Source organism: Oenanthe melanoleuca, chromosome 3 (genome assembly GCF_029582105.1).
Source record: "Oenanthe melanoleuca isolate GR-GAL-2019-014 chromosome 3, OMel1.0, whole genome shotgun sequence".
NCBI lineage: Eukaryota > Metazoa > Chordata > Aves > Passeriformes > Muscicapidae > Oenanthe > Oenanthe melanoleuca.
Window position 1 is genome coordinate 24,898,294 of NC_079336.1, and position 20,667 is coordinate 24,918,960.

The 20,667-nt window shown below is 38.2% G+C and overlaps 1 protein-coding gene across 1 annotated transcript in view; it reads right to left on the minus strand.

Annotated features, from left to right (window-relative positions):
* The window catches only part of EYS (eyes shut homolog), a 674,079-nt gene that overhangs the window by 4,695 nt on the left and 648,717 nt on the right, over positions 1 to 20,667 (minus strand). Inside the window, exons 46-47 of the mRNA XM_056488606.1 lie at positions 19,289 to 19,461; positions 9,271 to 9,432 (exon numbers count right to left, since the gene is read on the minus strand). Coding sequence (XP_056344581.1) covers positions 9,271 to 9,432; positions 19,289 to 19,461 — 335 coding nt within the window. The remainder of the gene's footprint in view (positions 1 to 9,270; positions 9,433 to 19,288; positions 19,462 to 20,667) is intronic.

Here is a 20,667-nt window from a genome sequence, read left to right on the forward strand (position 1 = left end):
AGTCCAGTTTCCTTAAAGATTCAACATAAGGGTGGGCCTATCAGTAGAATGATGGAGTTTGCTTTCATGTGTGTTTAATTTTTGAGTATTTCTAATCCTTGAACTATATTGTCTGTAGTGAAATTGAATGGCTTAATTTACTGGAGGCTTGTGAAAGTTGCTAAAATTATACCTTCCTATTCAAGAGATGCTCAGGTTGCCATTTAGGCAGGATGGAGGTGTTTCAGTTTATTAGTGGCTGAAGAGTGCATACTTCATGCCTCACCTTCCCTGCTTCAGATACCCATAGAAAGAACAAGAAAAAAGCTCCTCTTTTCAACTCTGGTGATGGCAGAGCACTTCCTTTTAGCTTGCTAGTTCCAGTTGTGTGTGTTGATCTGGTTTACTTTGCTGTATTTAGTGTTCTTTTCAAGGACCTTGCTTCTTTCTTCTCTATTTTTTTTTTTTTCCCCAGAAAATTAGTATCATGTCCTTCACTTGTGATTTCTCCTGCTTAGTGATGTGGCTTTAAGTGTGCCTGATTTTTCAGTGCATAGTTTGAATGCACTCATCTTACTTTGTTTCAGCAATGTACATAACCTGCTTGTCCATGTCTTTTATCAGGCCCTCAATTCTAGGGTAAGAAAGGAGCATGAGGAAAAGTTTCTGAACTACCTCTTGGGCAGCCTTCAATTCCCTCTCTTGTTGCATTTGGGTAAAACCTTACAAAAGAAAGGCCATGTAAATCATGGTTCAGGCCTTGCTGCTTCAGCTGGGTACAGCTAACAGCTAGCCTAATAAGTTCCTGTGAGAAAGGAGTTTGGAACAGAGAGAATCAGTCTGCATATCAATCTATTCCTGTGGGAATCAGTTTGCACCTGTGAGGGAAAAGATTCTATCTGTGTGAATCTTCTTCCCAGGAGACAAGAATGGAAACATCTCTAGAGAGGAAAGTTTTTGACAGACACATACATTAGCAATTACTAACCAATGAACTGAATTAATAAGTCACTAACCAATTAGAATTAAACATGATGCCTTAGAAAACCATATAAATATGATCTGTAAAGACTAAAGATGCTAATGTGGATGAAGTAACGTGTGTCTTGTCCATCTCTACAGAGACACTCTCCTGTCTGGTCATGCAGACTTGCATAAGGGCACAAGCACTCATATTTTGCTCTCCAGGAAAGAAGAAAACATCTGACCAGGGCTGCTGTTGCATCAGACCTGTAATCAAGACCTTGAGAAACTGGCAGTTCTCCAAGACTTGTTGGCCTGCAGGGGAGGGTTTTGGTGGCTTTGCACATTTGACAATGATCTGTTTTGGAATCTTATTTAGTCTTATCGTAAGAACAAATCTGTATTACTGAATCTGCTGTCTACAGTGTAAAGAGGTTATTGCTGAGTACTCTGTTCTGTCACAAATTTGAAGCTTCACTTCAAATGAGTAACTTCTTCTGCTACTTTTAAACAAAAAAATTACACTTCCGATTTCATCTCTCCCTGAGGCTCTCGAGGTACTTTCTTACTCTTCTGGTTAGACCCTCTTTTTTCACAGATAACTTGCCATTTTAGTTGTTGGCAAGAATAACAGAGTGTTGAGATAAATTTTAGGATCTGAAAGTTAATCCTAGGGTGCAGTCAGTATTTCTCCATGAAGTTTATCATATCACAAGTAGTATTAGGGATAACTGGCTGAAAATATCTTGGAACTGTCACGTAAAGTCCTATGTGTTCACTGTTCAAGAAACTTCCTCTTAAAGTGAAGGTACATTATGGACTTGTCTTTGATCCTTTTCAATTTTGCAACCAGTAATATTTTTAACAAGATCTCCATCTGTCCTCTGAGAACCAGATTGCACAGCTGGAGCCTGTGCAAGCCAATGTCATCATAAGAATGATGACAGTTTAAACAAATGGTATTCTTGCCACTGATTTTCACTTCTCAGCAGTCTCTGTATAGGAGACCATGAAGCAGGGTGGTTTTTCACTATTTCAGTTTGATCATTGATCAGACCTGTCTTATTTAACCTGTGGCCAGAGACCTTTCTGAGGAAGTTTACTTTTGTTATGCATGGAGAATATGACATGCTTAGTTTTTCCAGCACTAGACTATAGCTGCTCCCTACTTTCTTGAAAATACGATCAATGCACAGGACACAGAACTTTGCTTCTGGCTTTTGAGATGCTTCTCGTCTAATACGGGCTATTCATCTCCATCAGTGGTGTCACAAAAAAAGCAGAGAGACTCCTGAGGCAGACACTCACAGTTGTTCTTTCATTGTGCATGCAAGTCTTTTCCCCATCTGCTGTGTGCAAGGAACTGTAAGGCAATCTGTGTCAGTAAGGTTGAATCTTCTTTAGAAGTAGGCTGTTGCAGCTTAGCTGTGCCTTGAAACTGCAACATATCAAGACCCTGGGCATTGAACAAAATTACTAACAACATTCAGTTCTGTTCTGATGCACCTTCCTGCCCCATATTACCATGTTTCAATAAAACAGTGATTTTCTAATATAAAAGATAATTTTCTTCTCAAGGGAAGGGAATTTTGTAGCAGGCATTGCCTTATGGAAGGACCTGTTCTGGAGATAAAACATCACTTCTACTTGCAAATCCTAGTTCAGGGCTTTCACCAAGTGACTGAAGGTCAAAGTTGCTCTGCCTCAGAGTGGATTGTCTCTATTCCGTTAGAAGCCAGAACTCCAAATTTTTCTGTCTTGAGCAGTCAGTTCCTAAAACTGGGAGATAATGAAAAGTCTCCTAAAACTACATCTAACTGCTACTGTGAGATCTGGATTATCTGTAATAGTATCTTCTTATATGACGTTATGATGAATTCTGAGTGCATTACAAAATTTTTCAGCTTGCTACTACTATGAATATGTATGTAAATCTCTTCAAAAAATTGGTCTCACAGTCAAATTTTAAATTCTTTTAAATTCTTCCTAATGGTGAGTATGCCCTTTCATGTCCAGTCTTTATCTGGACATGCAAATGTGTCTGTATACCCCAATTCTAAGAGAGGACCATGCTCAAGCAGTATCAACTCTCCATGTTTCTATGTTACCACAGGAAACTCACGCACATCATAATTTGTGACAACTTGGAACAGTCAGAAATGCATTCTAGGAAAATTGCACTCTCTTTGGAAATGCCCTATTCAAGCCAGAAGCATCACCAGAGTAAAAAAATGTAATTATATTCAATTTACACATCTCTATTGGGCAAAGATCTCTGCATTTACTGCCTACACTACCAAATACACCCAATACAGATTGGAGGGCTGAACACAGTGTTAGAATGTCTCAGGCTGACACACTATGAGCATCCTGGATTGCATTTTTAACATTTCTGTTTCAAGGTCTCTCCCAGTTAAGTCTACCTTTGTGCTCTGGTGTGTGTGCGTAAGGCAAGGCCTTTCTTACCTGTTGAAAGAGTACCTGAGGATTTTCCTATACTCCACTGCATATTAAGAAGGATTTCCCACTTGTTTGCATGGCCAAAGAAACTTCCAGAACATACTTTTATGTGACTTTTGTAGTAGTGGAGGCAATCTTACAATCAGTAGTGTTCACTTTTTTTTGCCATTACCATTGTCCCAGTGATACAGAGATGCAAGTGTCTCTGAAGGCTCCCTGTGTGCTCAAAACTCACTGACTAGGTCCTGGAACCACTGAAGATTTAGATTCCTTTAAGCCATGTATTGCTTGTCTTTTGTCTCATCCTGTGTTACTGAGCAGAAGCCTCAGTGCTAAGCTGAGGACACAGGCTTTGATGAGCTCAGTGCTTCAGCAGCTTCTTGCAGCTTAAGCCTCCCAGGAGCCCTACACTGTGGTTTCCTGGTTACTGAGCACCTACATTCTTGGTTCCTTTAGTTGTTTCAGGGCCCTGAAACAGTACCTCTGGATGTATGTTTGCAGTCTGTGCCTTCTGTTGGTTTTACCTCACCCTTCTCTCCTCTAGCTCAAGCCCAGACTGCCAGTTTCTATCACTGTGGTATTGAGTAGCATTTCCTCCACTCTCCTTCCACCGTTTTTTCCAGAAGTTGTTCCTGGTCATTGGTACCATTGTGGGGGCAGAGCAGACATTTGAGCCTTTTATCCTCATAAGCAGTAACATTAATGGGAATCATTCCCAGTTAATGAAACCACCTACTCTAGGTTCTGTTATGTGCTCATCTGCACTTCAAACTGACCTTGTTAAGCCACCATAATAAAGTGCCTGTGTCTCAAGCAGTATTACTGCCTCATATTGGCATGATGCATCCTGTAATCATCACAGCTCCAAGAGGTATCTGCTCATTTCCTGCCCAGCTGAGCTGAGTTCAAAGCATTGCTTTCATTCTTTCTTTTTGTCTTGCTCTTCACGGTTTTCCTCTTATCCTGCTCTCCTATATGATTTTCTGTGGACCTGAACCACATCCTCTTACACTGTCACCCCTTACATATTCTTCCAGGAGCAGAACTTTTCTTGTCTAGAAGGGGTTGAAATATCCCTATCAGCCTCCAGCTGAATGGCTGCAATCTGTGGCCAAGGTGACCAAGGAAGGTGATGCACTGTGGTGTCCTGGGAGGAAGCCTAGCTGACCAGCAGTTGTCCTTCACATGCCTCCTGAGCATTTCCAGTAGCCAGAATAAGGCCCAAGGCCAAGGAGAGAAAACAGGGAAGAAAAGAAAGGGCTATAAAAGGGTAAAATGAGGGAATGAAGAACAGAGAAGAGATGAGCCTTATTCTCACTCTCTGCAAAGTCTGCTGTTAATTGCTAGCGGGTAATTTGTCAACATGGTTGAAACTGCCTTTCTTTAAGTTTGTTAACCTTGTCTTTGCCCTTGTCTGAGTGTGTGCATGCAGTGAGGTACCAGCTGGCTGACAAAGTAAAGGAGCTTGTTGCAGTTGTTGTAATTTGATCTTTTACCTAGGGGTGACCATAGCCAGTGGCCCTAATGCACACTTAAAGGAGCTACCCATGGATATGCTTTCGTGGGTTATTTTTAATTTATTCTGCTCCATGTGTGGAGTTCCATATCACAGCTCTTGCAAGACAAAACTGGTGTCAAGTCAAGCCTGTATATTTCTCAAACCATGTAAAAAATCAGTGTGTCAATAGGTAGAGTCCAGCTTCAGTTTGGAGCACCATCCCATAGCAGGAAGGGCATAGCTGGGATCCAGAGCAACCTTGCAGACAGTGATGCCCATGCACCTACAAGGGGTGGGCACTTATCTGTTTGTAAATATATATTATCTATTTGCAGTCTCACCTTTCCAAAATGTCTTCTTTGTGAAGAAACTTACTGTGCTTCCTTTAATCACCACTGTCACCCTGGCACATTTTGGCAGCTGGAAGAAGCCATCTCTCTTGAGCAGCCTCAATTTGACAATTTTTTTTTGTTTGCTTACCAGTGTCAAACGGGTACAGTAACACTTCATATGCAACAGATTTTAAGACAGTGAGGATGTCTGTTCTGTCACACAGCTGGCTGGCAGTTCTGCTTCCTACACTACTGATTTAATCCATATAAATGATTCCAAAACTAGTAACAAAGCAGAAATTATATCCCTGTCAACTAAGGAAATATGGCTGCAAAGAGAAAAGACCACTCAAGTTCTTTTAAAAGTGAGTGGATGATCAGTTTCTCTTTGAAACCCCTGCCTTTTAGTTACTTAGAAGTTATGGATATTTCCAAAAGATTTTAGTCCAATTCCATGATTGTGTTTTCATCATAAGTAATGTTTTAGAAAATCATGCAGACATTATGCACTTTTACTGGCATTCTCTTATTTTCATGCTATAGATTTATAAACTGAAATGCCTTAAATATCAGGAGTTAAAGATTTTTAGGTTTTTCAGACCAGGTAGGTAACATAATCTGGCTAAAGAGAGAGAACTGCTGTTGGAAATGTCGAGTGTTAAATTTGGCATGAGTCATCCCATTCTGTTTATTGACCTGACTTCATTCTTAGTCACCTAGCATGACTGTTCGTTCTCATCTCTTTGGGGAGCAAACCTTTCCATCACCCTGGCCTGAGCTCTGGAATAATCCAGGCAGTCTGTGGCATATTCCACTTCTGCTAACAAATGTAAAGCTTCAGTAATGCTATGACTCAACAAAAAAGCAGGGCTCCTTTTAAACTGCCTGTTACCAGGGTACCAAGGCCTCCAAGTATCTGTGGTTGCTGTGTAAATGGACTGAATTCTGTACATTGTTCAAGCATTTGGTGGGCATCCAGCAAGCCCTGTCTGGATTAAGGGCTGTTTAATCATTAGAAGTCTCATGCTTTCATTGGTAAAAAGAGGATGCATTGCCCTTGAGAAAATGTGAAGTGAGCTGGCCTTCTACAAACAGTGTGCTGGACTCCACATGAGTTCCATAGTGTTTGCAGAGACCTTCCCCAGAGCAAGTAGTCAAAGAGGGGAAGAAATTCCCTTTGTCATTCTGTCTTCAAGTTTCTGAAGTCAACTCACTTGTTGGGTTGGGTTTTGTCCCAAATTTATTATTAATGTTGCTAGCCACATAAATTTTTTCACACTTTGGAAATTATTTTCATAGGGCCTGCAGAAATCAGTAGTACCATACTTAAAGTCATGATGCAGTTTCAGAAATAGTTGACAAAGCAGCAAAATGGATGACTGGCAATCATAGGAAATTAGGCTAATAGATTCATAGAATGTTTTCCATTTTATGCCAGTTTGTGAGGTATTTAAATGTACTGGAGTAGTGATATTTTTAGAGGAATAGAGGCTGGAACCAGCAGATAAACTTCAAAGTAAGGAGACTTGCCCTTTCTAGAAAGTTCTGTCATGTTCTCTGGAAAGAACAAAGCTGAAAGAAAATGTTTCAAGAGAAGTTTCACGTTTTTTTCTTCACTTACTAAAGATGTGATTTTTTTTTTTTTTTAATGATGGGAGGATTATCAGGTGGGACGTGTCCCTGAAGGAAAAGTCCCAGTGTAGTGCTTATGTGGGTGACAAACCAAGATGATACATAACTGCTACTCAGTATCATTGCTAAATTACCTGCATAGTCAGCTAATTTCTTTTAAAAAACCAGCATTGCCTAGTGAGGAAAAACATTTCCAATTATTTCCAATTAATAAGGAATTTCAGGAACAAAATTCTGTGATTTCAGCAATTAATTTATTAAATCTTACATAACTGTCTAGAAGAAGCAGCTTTATTTGAAGTGCTTTCTAAACTAATCCTACACAGAAATCTCTATCTCATCTGCTGGCTGCTAAGAATACACCTAAGTTTTTCATCAATCTAATTCTGGCCTGGATTTGACAGGATTATATGAAGGCAAAAATAAAAAGCCAGATGATTAGCTTTTCCTGAATCTTTCAAAACTTGAGGACAGGGAAAGTGGAAATAAGAAATTTGTAAGTAAATCACTCTATATAAGAGGAATTTTATTATGAAATGGAATTGCTATGATTATAGAAAGTGATTGAAATAAAATATTCTTTCTTGTGCAAACTAAACACTCAGGAATAGCAAGAGAATGAGGGCATGCTCAGACTACACCACTCCTGGCCCAAGTCAAACATACTCAGCACTCTCTTTGATGCTCCCAAAGAGGTATTTAATTTCATTATATGCTAGCTGCTTCCATGACCTCTGACTATTCTTTTTGAGAGAGATCCTTTTTTTCTGCTATTTTTCATGGCCCATGTAATGCTTTAGTTTATGCAGGAGAGAACAATTCACTGAGATCTCAGAATCTGGCCTGTAATTGATAGAACTATAAAAGATTCATTGTAGAAGACAGAGCTCTTTGTTAACACACATATTTTTATTACAGATGCTCCATATATTTTTCTTTGAAGCTTCTTGGTATGTGGTTGCAGTTAGAGTCAGGCAAACAGGAGGTGTCAGCAGTATATGATGCATTATCAACCTGTTCTAACATCTGTGTACACAGTTAGGTGCTGGTACATTGGGCATATGTGTGTCTATATGAATTGGTGACTGAGTATGTTTATTGAAATATCTTAGAGCTTTAGACTTTCAACAAAGGAATGTAAAAATACATGATCAATAATTAATTTTTTGTCATATAAAGCATCATTTTTGCATAACCTACTGCTCAATTCAAGTGAAAAATTTCCTCTAAGATGATGACAACACATAATGCTTCTGTTTAAAAATCTGCAATCACTATTTAAGTGCAATTGAGAATGTTAATAAAGTAATTTAAAAAATGTACACCTTAAAGACTAAATTTTAGAATGTACTTACACTATCAAAGTATGTTTTCTTGACATGAAGTTTTAGGAATGTTTACTTAGTAAAGTTTAAAATGCTTCTATAAATATTTTATTTGTCACTCTGCATATCTGGGAAATGCAGAAATTACATGTTTTACATGCTGCACTAGCACACTTTTCAACATTATATAATAAAATGCTACACTTCTGAGAAGTCTCATTCACTCTGTTACTTTCACTTGTTTGATCAGTTTTTATATTGCTTTGGTTTTCATAATTTAAAACACTGGGCCAGCTCCCCAGAGTGAGAATATTAGGGTAGCTTCTAAAAAGCAGGCTGTGGTCACTTTCAGGATGAAGTGTTTTCCTGAACCATTTAATCAGTTCATTAAATACTTGCTGTATTTGGACTGTCAAAAGCTTTGGTCTTACATGGTTTTTTTCTTATGAACTTGATTATACACAGTGCAAATCAACTGTACAATACAGTTCTGGAGTTCTCAGAGTGAGAAGGACATGGAATTATTTGAGCTAGTCCAGAGGAAGGCCTTAATGTTGATGAAAAGACTGGAGAAACTCTCCTACAAAGGCTGAGAAAGTTGGGGCTGTTCAGCCTGGAGAAGGCTGTGTGGGGACCTTACAGCAACTTTCCAGGACCTGCAGGGGGCTACAAGGAAACCAGAGAGGGATTCTTTGTCAGGAACTACAGCACAATGAGTGATGGGTACAAACTGGAAGAGAGGAAATTTAGGTTAGATGTTAGGAAGACATATTTTCTGTGAGGGTGGTTAGACACTGGGAGAGGTTTCCCAGGGAAGCTGTGAATGCCCCATCCCTGGCAATGTCCCAGGCCAGGCTGATAAAGCCTTGAGCAGCCTGGTCTAGTGGGAGATGTCCCTTCCCATGGCAGAGGGGGTTGGGACTAGATGATGTTTAAAGTCCCTTCCAAACCCCTAACATTCTGCTTCCATGATAAAACCCAGCCACCATGGACAATGAGTTACAGAGGTGAATGCCTGAATCATCCCAATGAACTCTCTTTCACCAAAGGACCTGGCTGTATGATAGCAGAATCCCCTTACCTGACTGAGTACCCAGATGCTGGGCAGTGTAGAACAGGATACCATCTGGAGAGAGAGGCTGGAACTGCAGTTTAATATGGGTCTTATGCCGGATATAAAAGGGTGCAAACGACATCCATGATGATTCATTATTTCTGAAGGATGCATCACTAATGGAAATAACTGAAAAATACAAAAGGAAATGTTTTCTGAAAGATATTTTGAGAGGACTGCATTATTATGGAATCAGTTATTTTGTATAATACTTGAATGCTGTAAATAATACTTCCAACGCTTCCCTTTTCACAGAATAAAAATAACCTACATACAAAATAAAACTTAGATAATAGCTAATCAATGCCATTGTCTTCTGGGTGCCTTATTTTCCTCAACAATCAAGGCTGCAGTTCTAATACAAAATAAATTAGATCTCGTTAGCATTCATTTTCAAATAAATATAAGTGTAAATTTCACATTGTTTAAACATTTAAATGCAAAATACTGTTGCAGGAGTCAAAACAAACATTTATGTTCTCACCATACAGATGAAAATCCTAGGGGAGGATTTGTAATGAGCTGCTTTGTGTGTCATAAGAATGTACCTTTTAAGTGGGAAGTGTTCATTAATTGCTGCTGAAATTTGGTTTTAGGATAATCATACTGAGATGTTTGATAACTCAAATTGTCTTATAGTGAAAGAGAACACTTCACACAATTACAGGTAGGATACAATGTACACTTTTGAGCTATACACAACTAATCATTCTGTCTTACCTCTTCTTTCAGTGCTGATCATTCATACACCACTGCAAAATCAGGCTGGTTCAACTGCCCTCAGACAGCCAATAAATTATTTTATTTTTCTATCACGTCTATGTGACTTGAAACTATTTCCAGTTTTTCCCACTGTAACAACATTGCATATTTGAGATATAATTATCACAGAATCAAAGAATCACTGAATGGGTTGGCTTGGAAGGAACATTAAAGTTCACCTCGGTTCAACTCTCCTGCTATGGCCAGGGACATCTTCCACTAGATCAGCTTGCTCAGGGCTCCATCCAGCCTGGTCTTGGGCACTTTCAGGGATGGGGCATCCACAACTTCTCTGGGCAACCTGTTCCTGTACCTTACCAGTTTCAAAGATTTTTTCCCTAATATCTAATCTCAACCTACTCTCTTTCAGCTTGAAGTCATTCCCCCTTGTCCTGTAACTAAGTGCTCCTGTAAATAATCTCTCTAATCATGTTAGTAATTAGCTAACTCATGATCATGTAGTTGTTAGTTTGCTGTATTTGTGGGGTTGTTGGACTAAATCAAGCTACTTAGGTGTGGAGGGTGTATTTAGACCCGTGTGTGATGAACCATTTTTACTATTTAGTGAAACAGCAGTATTAAATGTCTGAGTTCTAAGTGTTCCCTTCTCACTTCTGTGTTTCCTAGCTGAAGCTGTGCTGTTTCCCTTCTAAGAGACCAACATTTTTCCTTGTTTTGGTGCTCCCAATTTCACTATTTTATAGTAACTTGCTCTCAGTCAAGTGTACCTTTAGGATGTCCTTGAAGTGCATCCTGATATACCTTTTGCTATCTTTCCACACTCAAGTTTTCTGCACAGCATCTGCTGGTGAACCCACTCACCACCCACTGCACCTTGTCCTGCCTATCACAGATGGGCTCCTCATTAGGCTGGAATACAGCCAGCATGCTGCAGGCTCTTGTGGTTTGTCTGTTTTCACACCAGCTCCCTCAGAATAGGGTTCAAGGTCCCTGGTGGACAGGGTCCAGCAGGCAGATGCATCACTACAGAGGATCCAGACCTTTCACCTGTTATCAGCACAACCTGACCCGAGGGTACCTCTTGAATGCACAGCCAACCTTTTTATTAATTCCCCCTGGTAGATTACAGATAATGTTTCTGAGGAAGGTACATGGATTTGGTGGCACAAAATCTTAATAAATCTAAAAGTAAGTTTTAATCACTGGAATATCAGTTATAATTGATTTATTAAATGTTTGAATGATCAGAATCAGGCCTTTGATGAGCTGTTGTTCAATCTATGTATATATTCTCAAATCACTCCCATCCTAAGTATCATAATAGGTATTATGCATCCTATCAAGGCTAGGCAGTGTCTGTAGTAAAATACTATATAATGTCAAAAGTATGAAGTTCCTGGCATCTATACTTAAAAGTTCACAGAAATAAAAGTATTTAGAATAGCAATTACCCTGGATGATAAATAGTAATAAAACTTGCTAAACAGATTTGGTGCTGTACTTTACTTCACTAAAACTTAAAAACATTATCAGGTACAAAAGACAGAATAATACTTATTATTCCATTTTTTTTTTTTTTTTTGGTAGTAAGACAAGGCTCTCCATTAGTAGTTAAAGATAAAATCCCTATTCTGATGTCTTCATATTTTAAAAACAATCAATAGTAATAATTCATTGTGCACATAGACATTTTTTCTTCATGCATCATTTGGAAGTCAGTCTCCTCTTAGCAGATTTTTGCACAGTGAGACTCACATGTGGAGGAACTGTGCCACAGTGGTCAATCTTACATGAAAATATGCTGCTACTTAAAAGGTCACCTTAGGCAAAGTGTGTAATGAGGTATCTGAAAGTATGCCAGATTCAGTTTCACTTTTTCAGTGTAGTTAATTCTTTGTTGTTTATGGAGGAAGCCTGGACATGACTAGTGTGAGAGCAAAATCAGCAGGACTGAAATGGTGCACTGCTTGTCATTGGGAGGGATATGAAAGGAAGATTGCTATGATAAAAAGCCTTGAAGCAGAGAAAGAGAAGAAGGATAAAAAGTGATTTTATAGTATCACTCAGAGAAAGAATTAAGCCCATGGTTTCATATTACAGATAGAGTATTAAAAAATAAAACCCACAGCTTCAGCAACAGATGTCAGAATTCTTTAGTAAGGAGGTATTATCCTGATTTATAGACATGAAATACAATACTCTGTTTAATGTACTTCATTTGGAACTTCTAAGATGCAAATATTTTATTTTCATTATCTTTAAAAAGTAGGCTTATTCCCAATAAATGTAACTTACAAGTGTCAGAAAGTAACATATTTTGCCACAATGCAGCAGGAGTAACTACAGGAAGTACTAGAATGACTTGTAATTTTTTTGTAAATGGCCTGAAGATCCTGCAAGTACTGCTTATATGCATAGAAAAAATCTAACTTGACAGGAGCATGGAACCCATATGTGCATCCATATCCAAAACAGAATGCCTTCTCTCTACACAGTGCATAGAGATGAGCAGTATGAAATTTCCTTTTTGCAAAATTGCTTCTATAAACAGACAAACTTTTAAGGTGAAGAATATGACAATTTAAGCTTTTCAATTTTCTTTTATGGCAGTCATATACAAAACTAACACATCAGAGGCTGAGGTACTCTAATTCTGTTTTCTTGGCAGCAGAATTTATTTTTCACCTAAGATAAGAAAATAAGAAATTTGGCTAAACTTGCAAAAGACAACACCTGTATTACATGTTCTTACCCCTGAGAAACTCACTGCTAAAACAAGTGAGGTAAATGGATTCCTTTGCTGATCCTATAAGCTAAATTGGTAGGACCTTTGCTGTGTAACTACTGCATTGCTCACTGGAACACTAAGGGATGCAACCCTGGGATGCATTGTAACTACAACAGACATTTAAACAAATACTTCTCTATGTGATTAATGGCTCCATTTTCTAAGCTGGGTACTAGTATCTGATGATGCTACACAGAACCACAGCCTGGCTGGAAGGGACCACAGAGGATCACCTGGTCCAACCTCCCTGCTCAAGCAGGGTCATCCCAGAGCCCACTGCTCAGGATTGTGCCCAGACAGTTCTTGAACATCTCCTGTGATGGAGACTCTGCAGCCTCTCTGGGCAATCTGTTCCAGCTTCCAACAAGGGGGAGAAAGGAAATGTGAGTCACTGCTCAAAGGAGTGAGGACCTAATAACAAAAGACATAGAAAAAGCCATGTCTGGCTCATTTTTCACTTGGTAAAGCCTGATCAAGCCTTCCCACGCCTGATAGCTGAGCTAGTTCCAGTGTGATGAGGCAGGTCCAGCCTGCAAATTAGCCTGTGAGTCAGTGTCCAGATCAAGTGGATCTTGATGCTGCTAGGGTGTAGTTCAGCACAGGATCATGAAGTGTTTAAAGCTGCTCCTGAAGCAATGCAGGAGGCAGCTCCTGCTTGGGCTCCTCAGCAAAGCAGCCTTTGAGACCAGACACCAGCCCCATCCCTATGGGCTGAGGAACACTCTTAAAGCTTTAAACTCATAATAGGAACTTATATATTGAACTCACATTTAGACACTTAAATCTAGGTGCTTTGCCTTTAAAACCAGTTTCCACCATTAACTAACTCACCTTCACAAAGTAAGGTGGTAAGCACATTTCCAATATATCATTCATGCTCATAGAGGACTTCTAAGTAGGACATCAGCACTAACTAAGTGCTGGTTAGCTGGCTGGTTCTTGTTTTTACTCAGGTGACTGGAGGGAATGGTAAGTAGATGATTGAATTTTTATTGGGACATCACACCCCAGATGACATGGCTGACTTGGCATGGAGGGTATTATTATCTCCTTCATTTTATCATACATGACTTCCACTTGGGTTTATATGTGTCCTGATGTATTTAAGTAGGTAATTCATTTTATTCTACTTGGCATTTTAAATTATACAGATAAATATTACAAATGCATGTTCTCTTGTGCCTGACATGAATATTAAGTTTACTGGACTGTTAATGATAAACCTTAGATTGCTTTTCATATAAAATTTAGACAACTCATTTTATCCTTATGGGACATGAATGCTGTGGCTACTATTTAAAGATTTTCTCATGTTGCCACAAGTTTTCAAGCAATGTCACTGGAAACAAAGCTTGTTGGGATTGGCATTGCTTAAATGACTAAAAGATAATAGTGACAATAATCACTGTGACTCAATAACGAATTGTCCTTGTGGTTAAACATAGAAACAAAAGTTTCCAAATGATTACTATGAAATAGACTGTGCAAGTCTAACTACATTGTCAGGTAAACCCAACATATGTGTACAGGTAGGTGTGCTTGATTGTGTATGTAAGGTGTCTTGTCATACAAAAGTTGAACTAAATCATACTGTGAATTAATTTATCTTACAATAGTAGTCAAAATGTGTCAAGTATCTTTCTATACTATGCAGAAAGCAAAAAATATAGTAAAAATTATTTCAGAAGTCAAGGTTGGTTTTTTTTTCCTGTCAGTTTATCAAGTATTTTCAAAAATTTGCTGTACTTTTATATCAGAATAATGGAATTTGGCATCAAAATAATATCTAGGAGATTGACTTGAGCTGAATAAACATGACCTCATGAAGTTGCTCATCCTTTGTTCATCAAGGAAATGGCTTTATTTCTTGACAAGTATCGCATTAAACCAAGGACAGAACAATGAAAACTCTTTACATTTTCTTTCAGTTCTTCAAGAGTTGTAGCTATGGAATTCAGAGACTAATATACAGTTGAAGCAATCTATTAACTTGTTTCTTTGTGAAAAAGGCAGTAGCATTCTGTTCTCATGCCTTGAAGTCAAGAAAAATTGTCATAATAGATTTTATGAACGTGTGGCACAAACTATTCCTGCTAAAGAAAACTGCTGAATAATTTAAAATTCATAGAAATACTGTGATGAAAACTCTATTTTCACCACTGACAAGTGTTCTACAATAGTGCCATCTATAGAATCTTTCAAATATTACATTGCTGTCCCCTTAAATAAGAACATTATCAGTCTCTGTTATCTCACAATTAACTAAGATCAAATTTTAGCTCTTCTTCACTCCTTTACAAAATTATATGGGAAATAAATATGCTCAGTATCTATAGAAACTCTATCTTATGTGCAAATATATCTCAATGTGCAATGGAATGCCAGAGGAGCTTTATTGACTTAAAATTTATTTTTGTTCAAGTTTTTCATAGCCTTTGGTGATACTGTTTATGACAAGACTAGAGACTTGATTTAATCCATTAAGATAAATGGCAAGAAAAAAAAAGAAAGGTAAGCCATAAATGTTTAGCTGTTAAAAGAGTGCTTCAGGGAGATGTTGAATATAGTTGCTGTATTAATTTTTTCTCTAAAACTCCACTGTTGGCCACTATTGGATTACTGGCCTCACACAGGCACACAGCTCTTATGAGAGGAATAAGCTGCTGAAACAGAATTTAGTATAGATTAGAATATGACTGCAGACTGTAATTATAGATAATGTCTCTAATTTTAATGTTCACCTGTCTTAATAATTACTATTTCTGTATGTTCACATACATAACAATGTGTTGTGTAATCAAACTACCTGCTGCAAAAGGGTTTTACACTGTTCCTTCTTTCTCAGGAAGAATCATCCTTCACATTCAATCTTGGCCACTGTTTCTAGCAGTAATAATCACAGTGAAACCAACAGGTTTACTATAAATTTTCAGGGGAACTGAAAAAAACCCAGGTCCTTAGAGACTTCTTCCTCTTCAGAAACCATTTGAGAGATCTAATTACAAAGGTATTCATTGGCACAAATGGAATAAACTGGAATTTGGCATGCAGAGCCATGCAGGAGGCTCCCCAGACAAATAACTGGAAATTCTTGTTGGTTTTGAATATTGCGTGTTGGAATAACTAAATTATTATGCTGCTGCAGGCTGAAGCTTCACTTCTTAATCAGAAGAAAAGTTAGAATATTCTGGTGCTTCAGTTGCAAACTTTAAGCCAAATGACCAAAAGATTTTATTAACATCATGTTTCAGTGTAATGGAAAAACTAACTACTGTAAAAAACCCTAGATAAACTACTTCCCCACACTCCTCGTGGTTATGGGAATGCTAACTAAGAATTAATGCTGGGCCAGATCCTGGCAAGATTTGGTTGCCATTCATGCACCTCAGGAGCTGGGCTGGCTTTGCTGTGTTACTGTCAGGGCTGTGGCCTTTGCAAACCAGTGGAACAGCATGAATTGCTGCTCCATGTGTCACAAACAGTCTTGGAAGTGGTTTGAGTCCAAATGGCAAAGTTAACAACAAGTAAAAAAGATTCCTCCATAAATCTTCCATTTCCTTCCCATTTCATTACAAAAACTTTTGTTTCTGGAAGTATAAATTAAAAATATTTTTGTTTGTTTACATAAGTGTAACCTTTCAAAACCTAACATGAAACCACATGTTAGATGAGTGTTAACATTTTTTGACAACACAGTGCACCCAAGAAGTGGGGTTTTAAGTTCTTAAACAAATTGCATGACAAGGCTTTATTTCTTGGGCTCATTCTGATCCAATTTACAACCCTGTCCTTCTTTTCTAGTGCTTGCTGTGGATGCTTGCCTTCCCAAAACTAGTCTTACATTTCACAGGCATCTCCCTATTTGTCAGTCACCAGGGTGCTGTCTACCTGCTGAACTTCTTGGTCATTCTCTGAGAAAGGCAAGTCCTGGTACTTGCTTTGTCAGGTTGAAAAATACAATGAAATATTTTCTCTCAGCATTTCAGACTACAAAATATCACTGTGCTACTTCCTGAATATGAATTGGTTGTGCACAGTCTGTAGGAAATGCAGAGTAGTTGAAACTGCTACCCTCTCTTTGTCAAGTGGGTTGATTTCTTCTGTTTCATCTCAAACACATGAAATAACACACATCTTTCTGCAACCTCCTGAGAATACTGCTAAATTTACTAATTGGCAATGGTCATTGTGAGATAATTGAGTAAGCCCTGTGAGTCTCAGGCCACAAGTGATATGAAAACTATGTTCTTTCACAGATCTTTCTCTCCCTGTGTTTAGTCTTGTTCTAACTTAGTTTTCCAACCACTGGACCCTCGCTGGTGGAGCTCTGACATCTAAGGCTTAACCATAATATACCCTGTCTCTGTGCCAACAGTCACTGCATCCTTGAGTTGATGCTCTAAAAACCATCACAGTTAAGAACAGCATCATCCTCATCTGTTTATATGCTTTCACCTCTCATGTACATAGTTAATAAAGAACCTCAAACATTTTTACTGTTTGCTGAACAATTTAGTGCTTGTTTATTGATGATCTATGCCTGAGTACCCTTCACAGTTGTGTTCAGAGTACTCTTGTTTATTGTTGTGGTTCTCCTATTTCCCCATTTGCTCACTTCACCTGACCTATTCCTGTGCAAGCCATACTGTTGTAATGTCTTTGCCAGTTGCTATTATCTGGTAAACTCCTGTTTGTTCTTACCCTCTGTTATTCTATTCTGCACTTTTTTTGCCTCATAAATCTCTTCTGTCTTCTCACACTTTTTTCCCCTCTTTCTGGTACATTCATTACTCTTCATCCTTTAATTGCCCTTTGTTTTCTCCCAGTCCCTTGGGCTGTTCATTGCTCTCTGTCTCTTTTTCTTTTGGCTTCAATAACCACCATTAATCCAGAGATGAGATATTCCATCTTGATAAGCAGCTGTTTTTTAGCAATTTGCCATCCACTAAAAGTGCAAACTGCTCTTTGAAAAATCTCATGATAATTCATTATTCTGCCACAGAGTAAGGTGAAATACAGGGCACAGAGTTTGGTCAGGATCCATAGTACCAATTCATAAAAGGAAAGTTTTTAAATAAAACAGAGAGGAGCCCTCTAATGTGTTTACCAGGTGAAGAATTACTACAAGAAAGACAATCTGCAAGAAATACATTTTTCTCTTGCTCCTGTATAAGTTTTGTACTGATAATGTAGCCATCATAAGAGACCCAAATGTATTCTGGAACCAGAACACAGGAGTGTTTATCTGATTAATTACCTGCTTTGTGTATAGCACATGTCCTGATGATCAGTATCCTGAATCCAGATGGCATTACTTTTGAAAACCTTACTTGAAATGAGAATTCAAAATTGAAAAGTTTATATAAAGAGCCTTGAACAGCTGTTGCAGCAGAGGCAATAAAGCAAGCACATTCTTACCTGGAATAAGGAATTCAACAGTAACTTTCCAGAAGCTATATTCTTTTTCATTTGAGCCTGCCAATTCCACATGTAATGGGATTTAAAAACTATCCATCTATAGGGTGAGGACTGCAAATCAGGTCAAATGCAGTTCAGCTTGTCAGTTTTGTGCTTCAAACTCACTCAACAAGAGAGGCTGGACCTTGACAGGCAGTTTGGAAAGGCAGCTATTTAACAGGAACTGGAGTTCTCCAAAAGTTGTACAGAAATCTTCTCAACAGGAAAACATGAGTTTGTAGAAAATTAACATGAGTCTAAGACCTGTGGAATAGAGGGTGTGAACTGTATGACTCCTCCTTGCACACAGAGGCACTTTGGGCACCTGCAGGAAAAGTCCCTGAGCTTGTAGCACCTGTGTGTCCACACTGCTGCATATTCATTTGCACAATCTCTCAGAGAAGAAAACAGATAAAGGATTCCTTTCCATGAGGGAAAGAAATGCAAAACCTGCAAACTGAGGGCATGTTTTGAGTGATACATGTTGAAAGAAAGGCAGGGAGAATGATCACTTGTGGATTTTTACAGTGATTGCATATTCTGTCATTGTTATCAGTGCATCCCTACCCAAAAGGCTGTGAAGTCAAAAGGAAGCTCTTCATTAGGATCACTAGAAACTGGACAAGGTCCCAGATGCTTCCCTCTTCTGTACTACCACTGTGATCTCAAGTGCATTTCCCCTCATACTTCATTATGGTGAGCTTGGGAATTGAACTAAGCACTATAACATTGCTCTGCAAAGCTTCCTCTCCCCTTGGTGTCTGACAAATCATGCTTGTGAATTTGGTTGAATGATTTGAAAAAATGGAAGGAAAAAAATGGCATTAAAAATAAGCAGAGTGAGGAAACAATATCTAACAATTCATTGTTTTAAATTACTTTTTCCAACAGAAAGAAGCATCACTTTCTAAAATCTATTTTGTACTTCATGTCTCTATGTCACATTTGATATATTGCAAAATGCTGTGGTTTTAGATCACAAAACTGAGTGTACAATGTACTGTGCCTTTGACATACCTTGTTCACAGTGGGTTCCAGTTGTTCCAAGGGGACAGTGACATGTGTAGCCATTAGGCAGTGGCACACAGGTACTGCCTTGCTGACACAGATGTGGAGGATCATGCTCAGGTTCACACACTGACACAGTTTCTGTGCAAAATGCACCTTTCCATCCAGTGAGGCAGTCACAGCTACAGAGGGTAAGTGAAAGAAAATAATGCAACAGTATTATCAAAAGAAATCAACATCTCAGTAGAAATCTAATCAAGATTTTCAACTTTGGATACCTGTATTTAATAACCTAATCCAAAATGGGTAACAGAAAAGGGTAGTAACCAAGTTCCCCATTTAACTTTTTGGTATGTTCATTTTATTATAAAGAAAAATGTATATAATAGGAAATATTTTTAATCTTAACATTAAATATTTGCATTTGTTTAAAAAATGAGAAAAGAAAAAAAGAAAAAAAGGCTTGCAGCTTTTGTATATTTGCTTTGCTCTACAAATATCTCCAAAAAGCCCTGGCTTCATAAACTAGGAGGAGTTAGAGTGGGCATTAAAAGGGAAAGGTAAGGAGCAAAAAATGATCATAAAAAGAAAACTAGCATAAGGGAATTGCTAAGAGTTACAAATTTTAGCTACTAACAGGAGTCTGTCAGCAACTGCCTTTCACTTAGTAATTTTTTAATTTCCTAAATTCTTATAACTGGCATATCAGATGCAACTTTCTTGAAGCACTTGATGGAAAAGAGGACAGTGGATGTGCCATGAAAGATGTGGCAATCTGGGTTTCATATATCTATGACTGTAAATCTATACCAAAGGCAAATTTTCTAAACTAACTGAATCATTGAACTTGTTATTGTCTGCTACACTTTATGTCTTTCTTTCATCCAGGCTGGGGAACAAACCCAAAAAAGTCACACTAACCTATACATTTAAAATTAGTATGGATTCTATAGAAATTGTTAAATACAGAATACACTTGGCATTAATGTTTAAAATACCCTCCTTAATAAAGAGTTAAAATATATTAGATCTATTTGTATCCCAGCATTTTGTATCACTTTAAAAAATTATTCCTCTGAATAAAAACATGGATTTTTTTTTCCCCTGGAAGTTTTCTCTCCAAGGCTGAGAATGAAAACTCATATCTTTTGGGTGGGTGTTGATTGGTCCATGTTTGGTTTTTTGTTTTGTGCAAACTCTTGAATTTTTCTTTGCACAGACTGAGCTGCATATCCTCCATTAATCAGCCCACTGTTTTTGCATAAAACATATAATGAAACTATGAAACTGCTGTTTCACCAAACCTTCAGACCAGACAACATGTAAACAAAGCACAGACAACAAACTCTTCAGAGTGATTAAACAGCCATTTGGAATGAAGGGGAAAA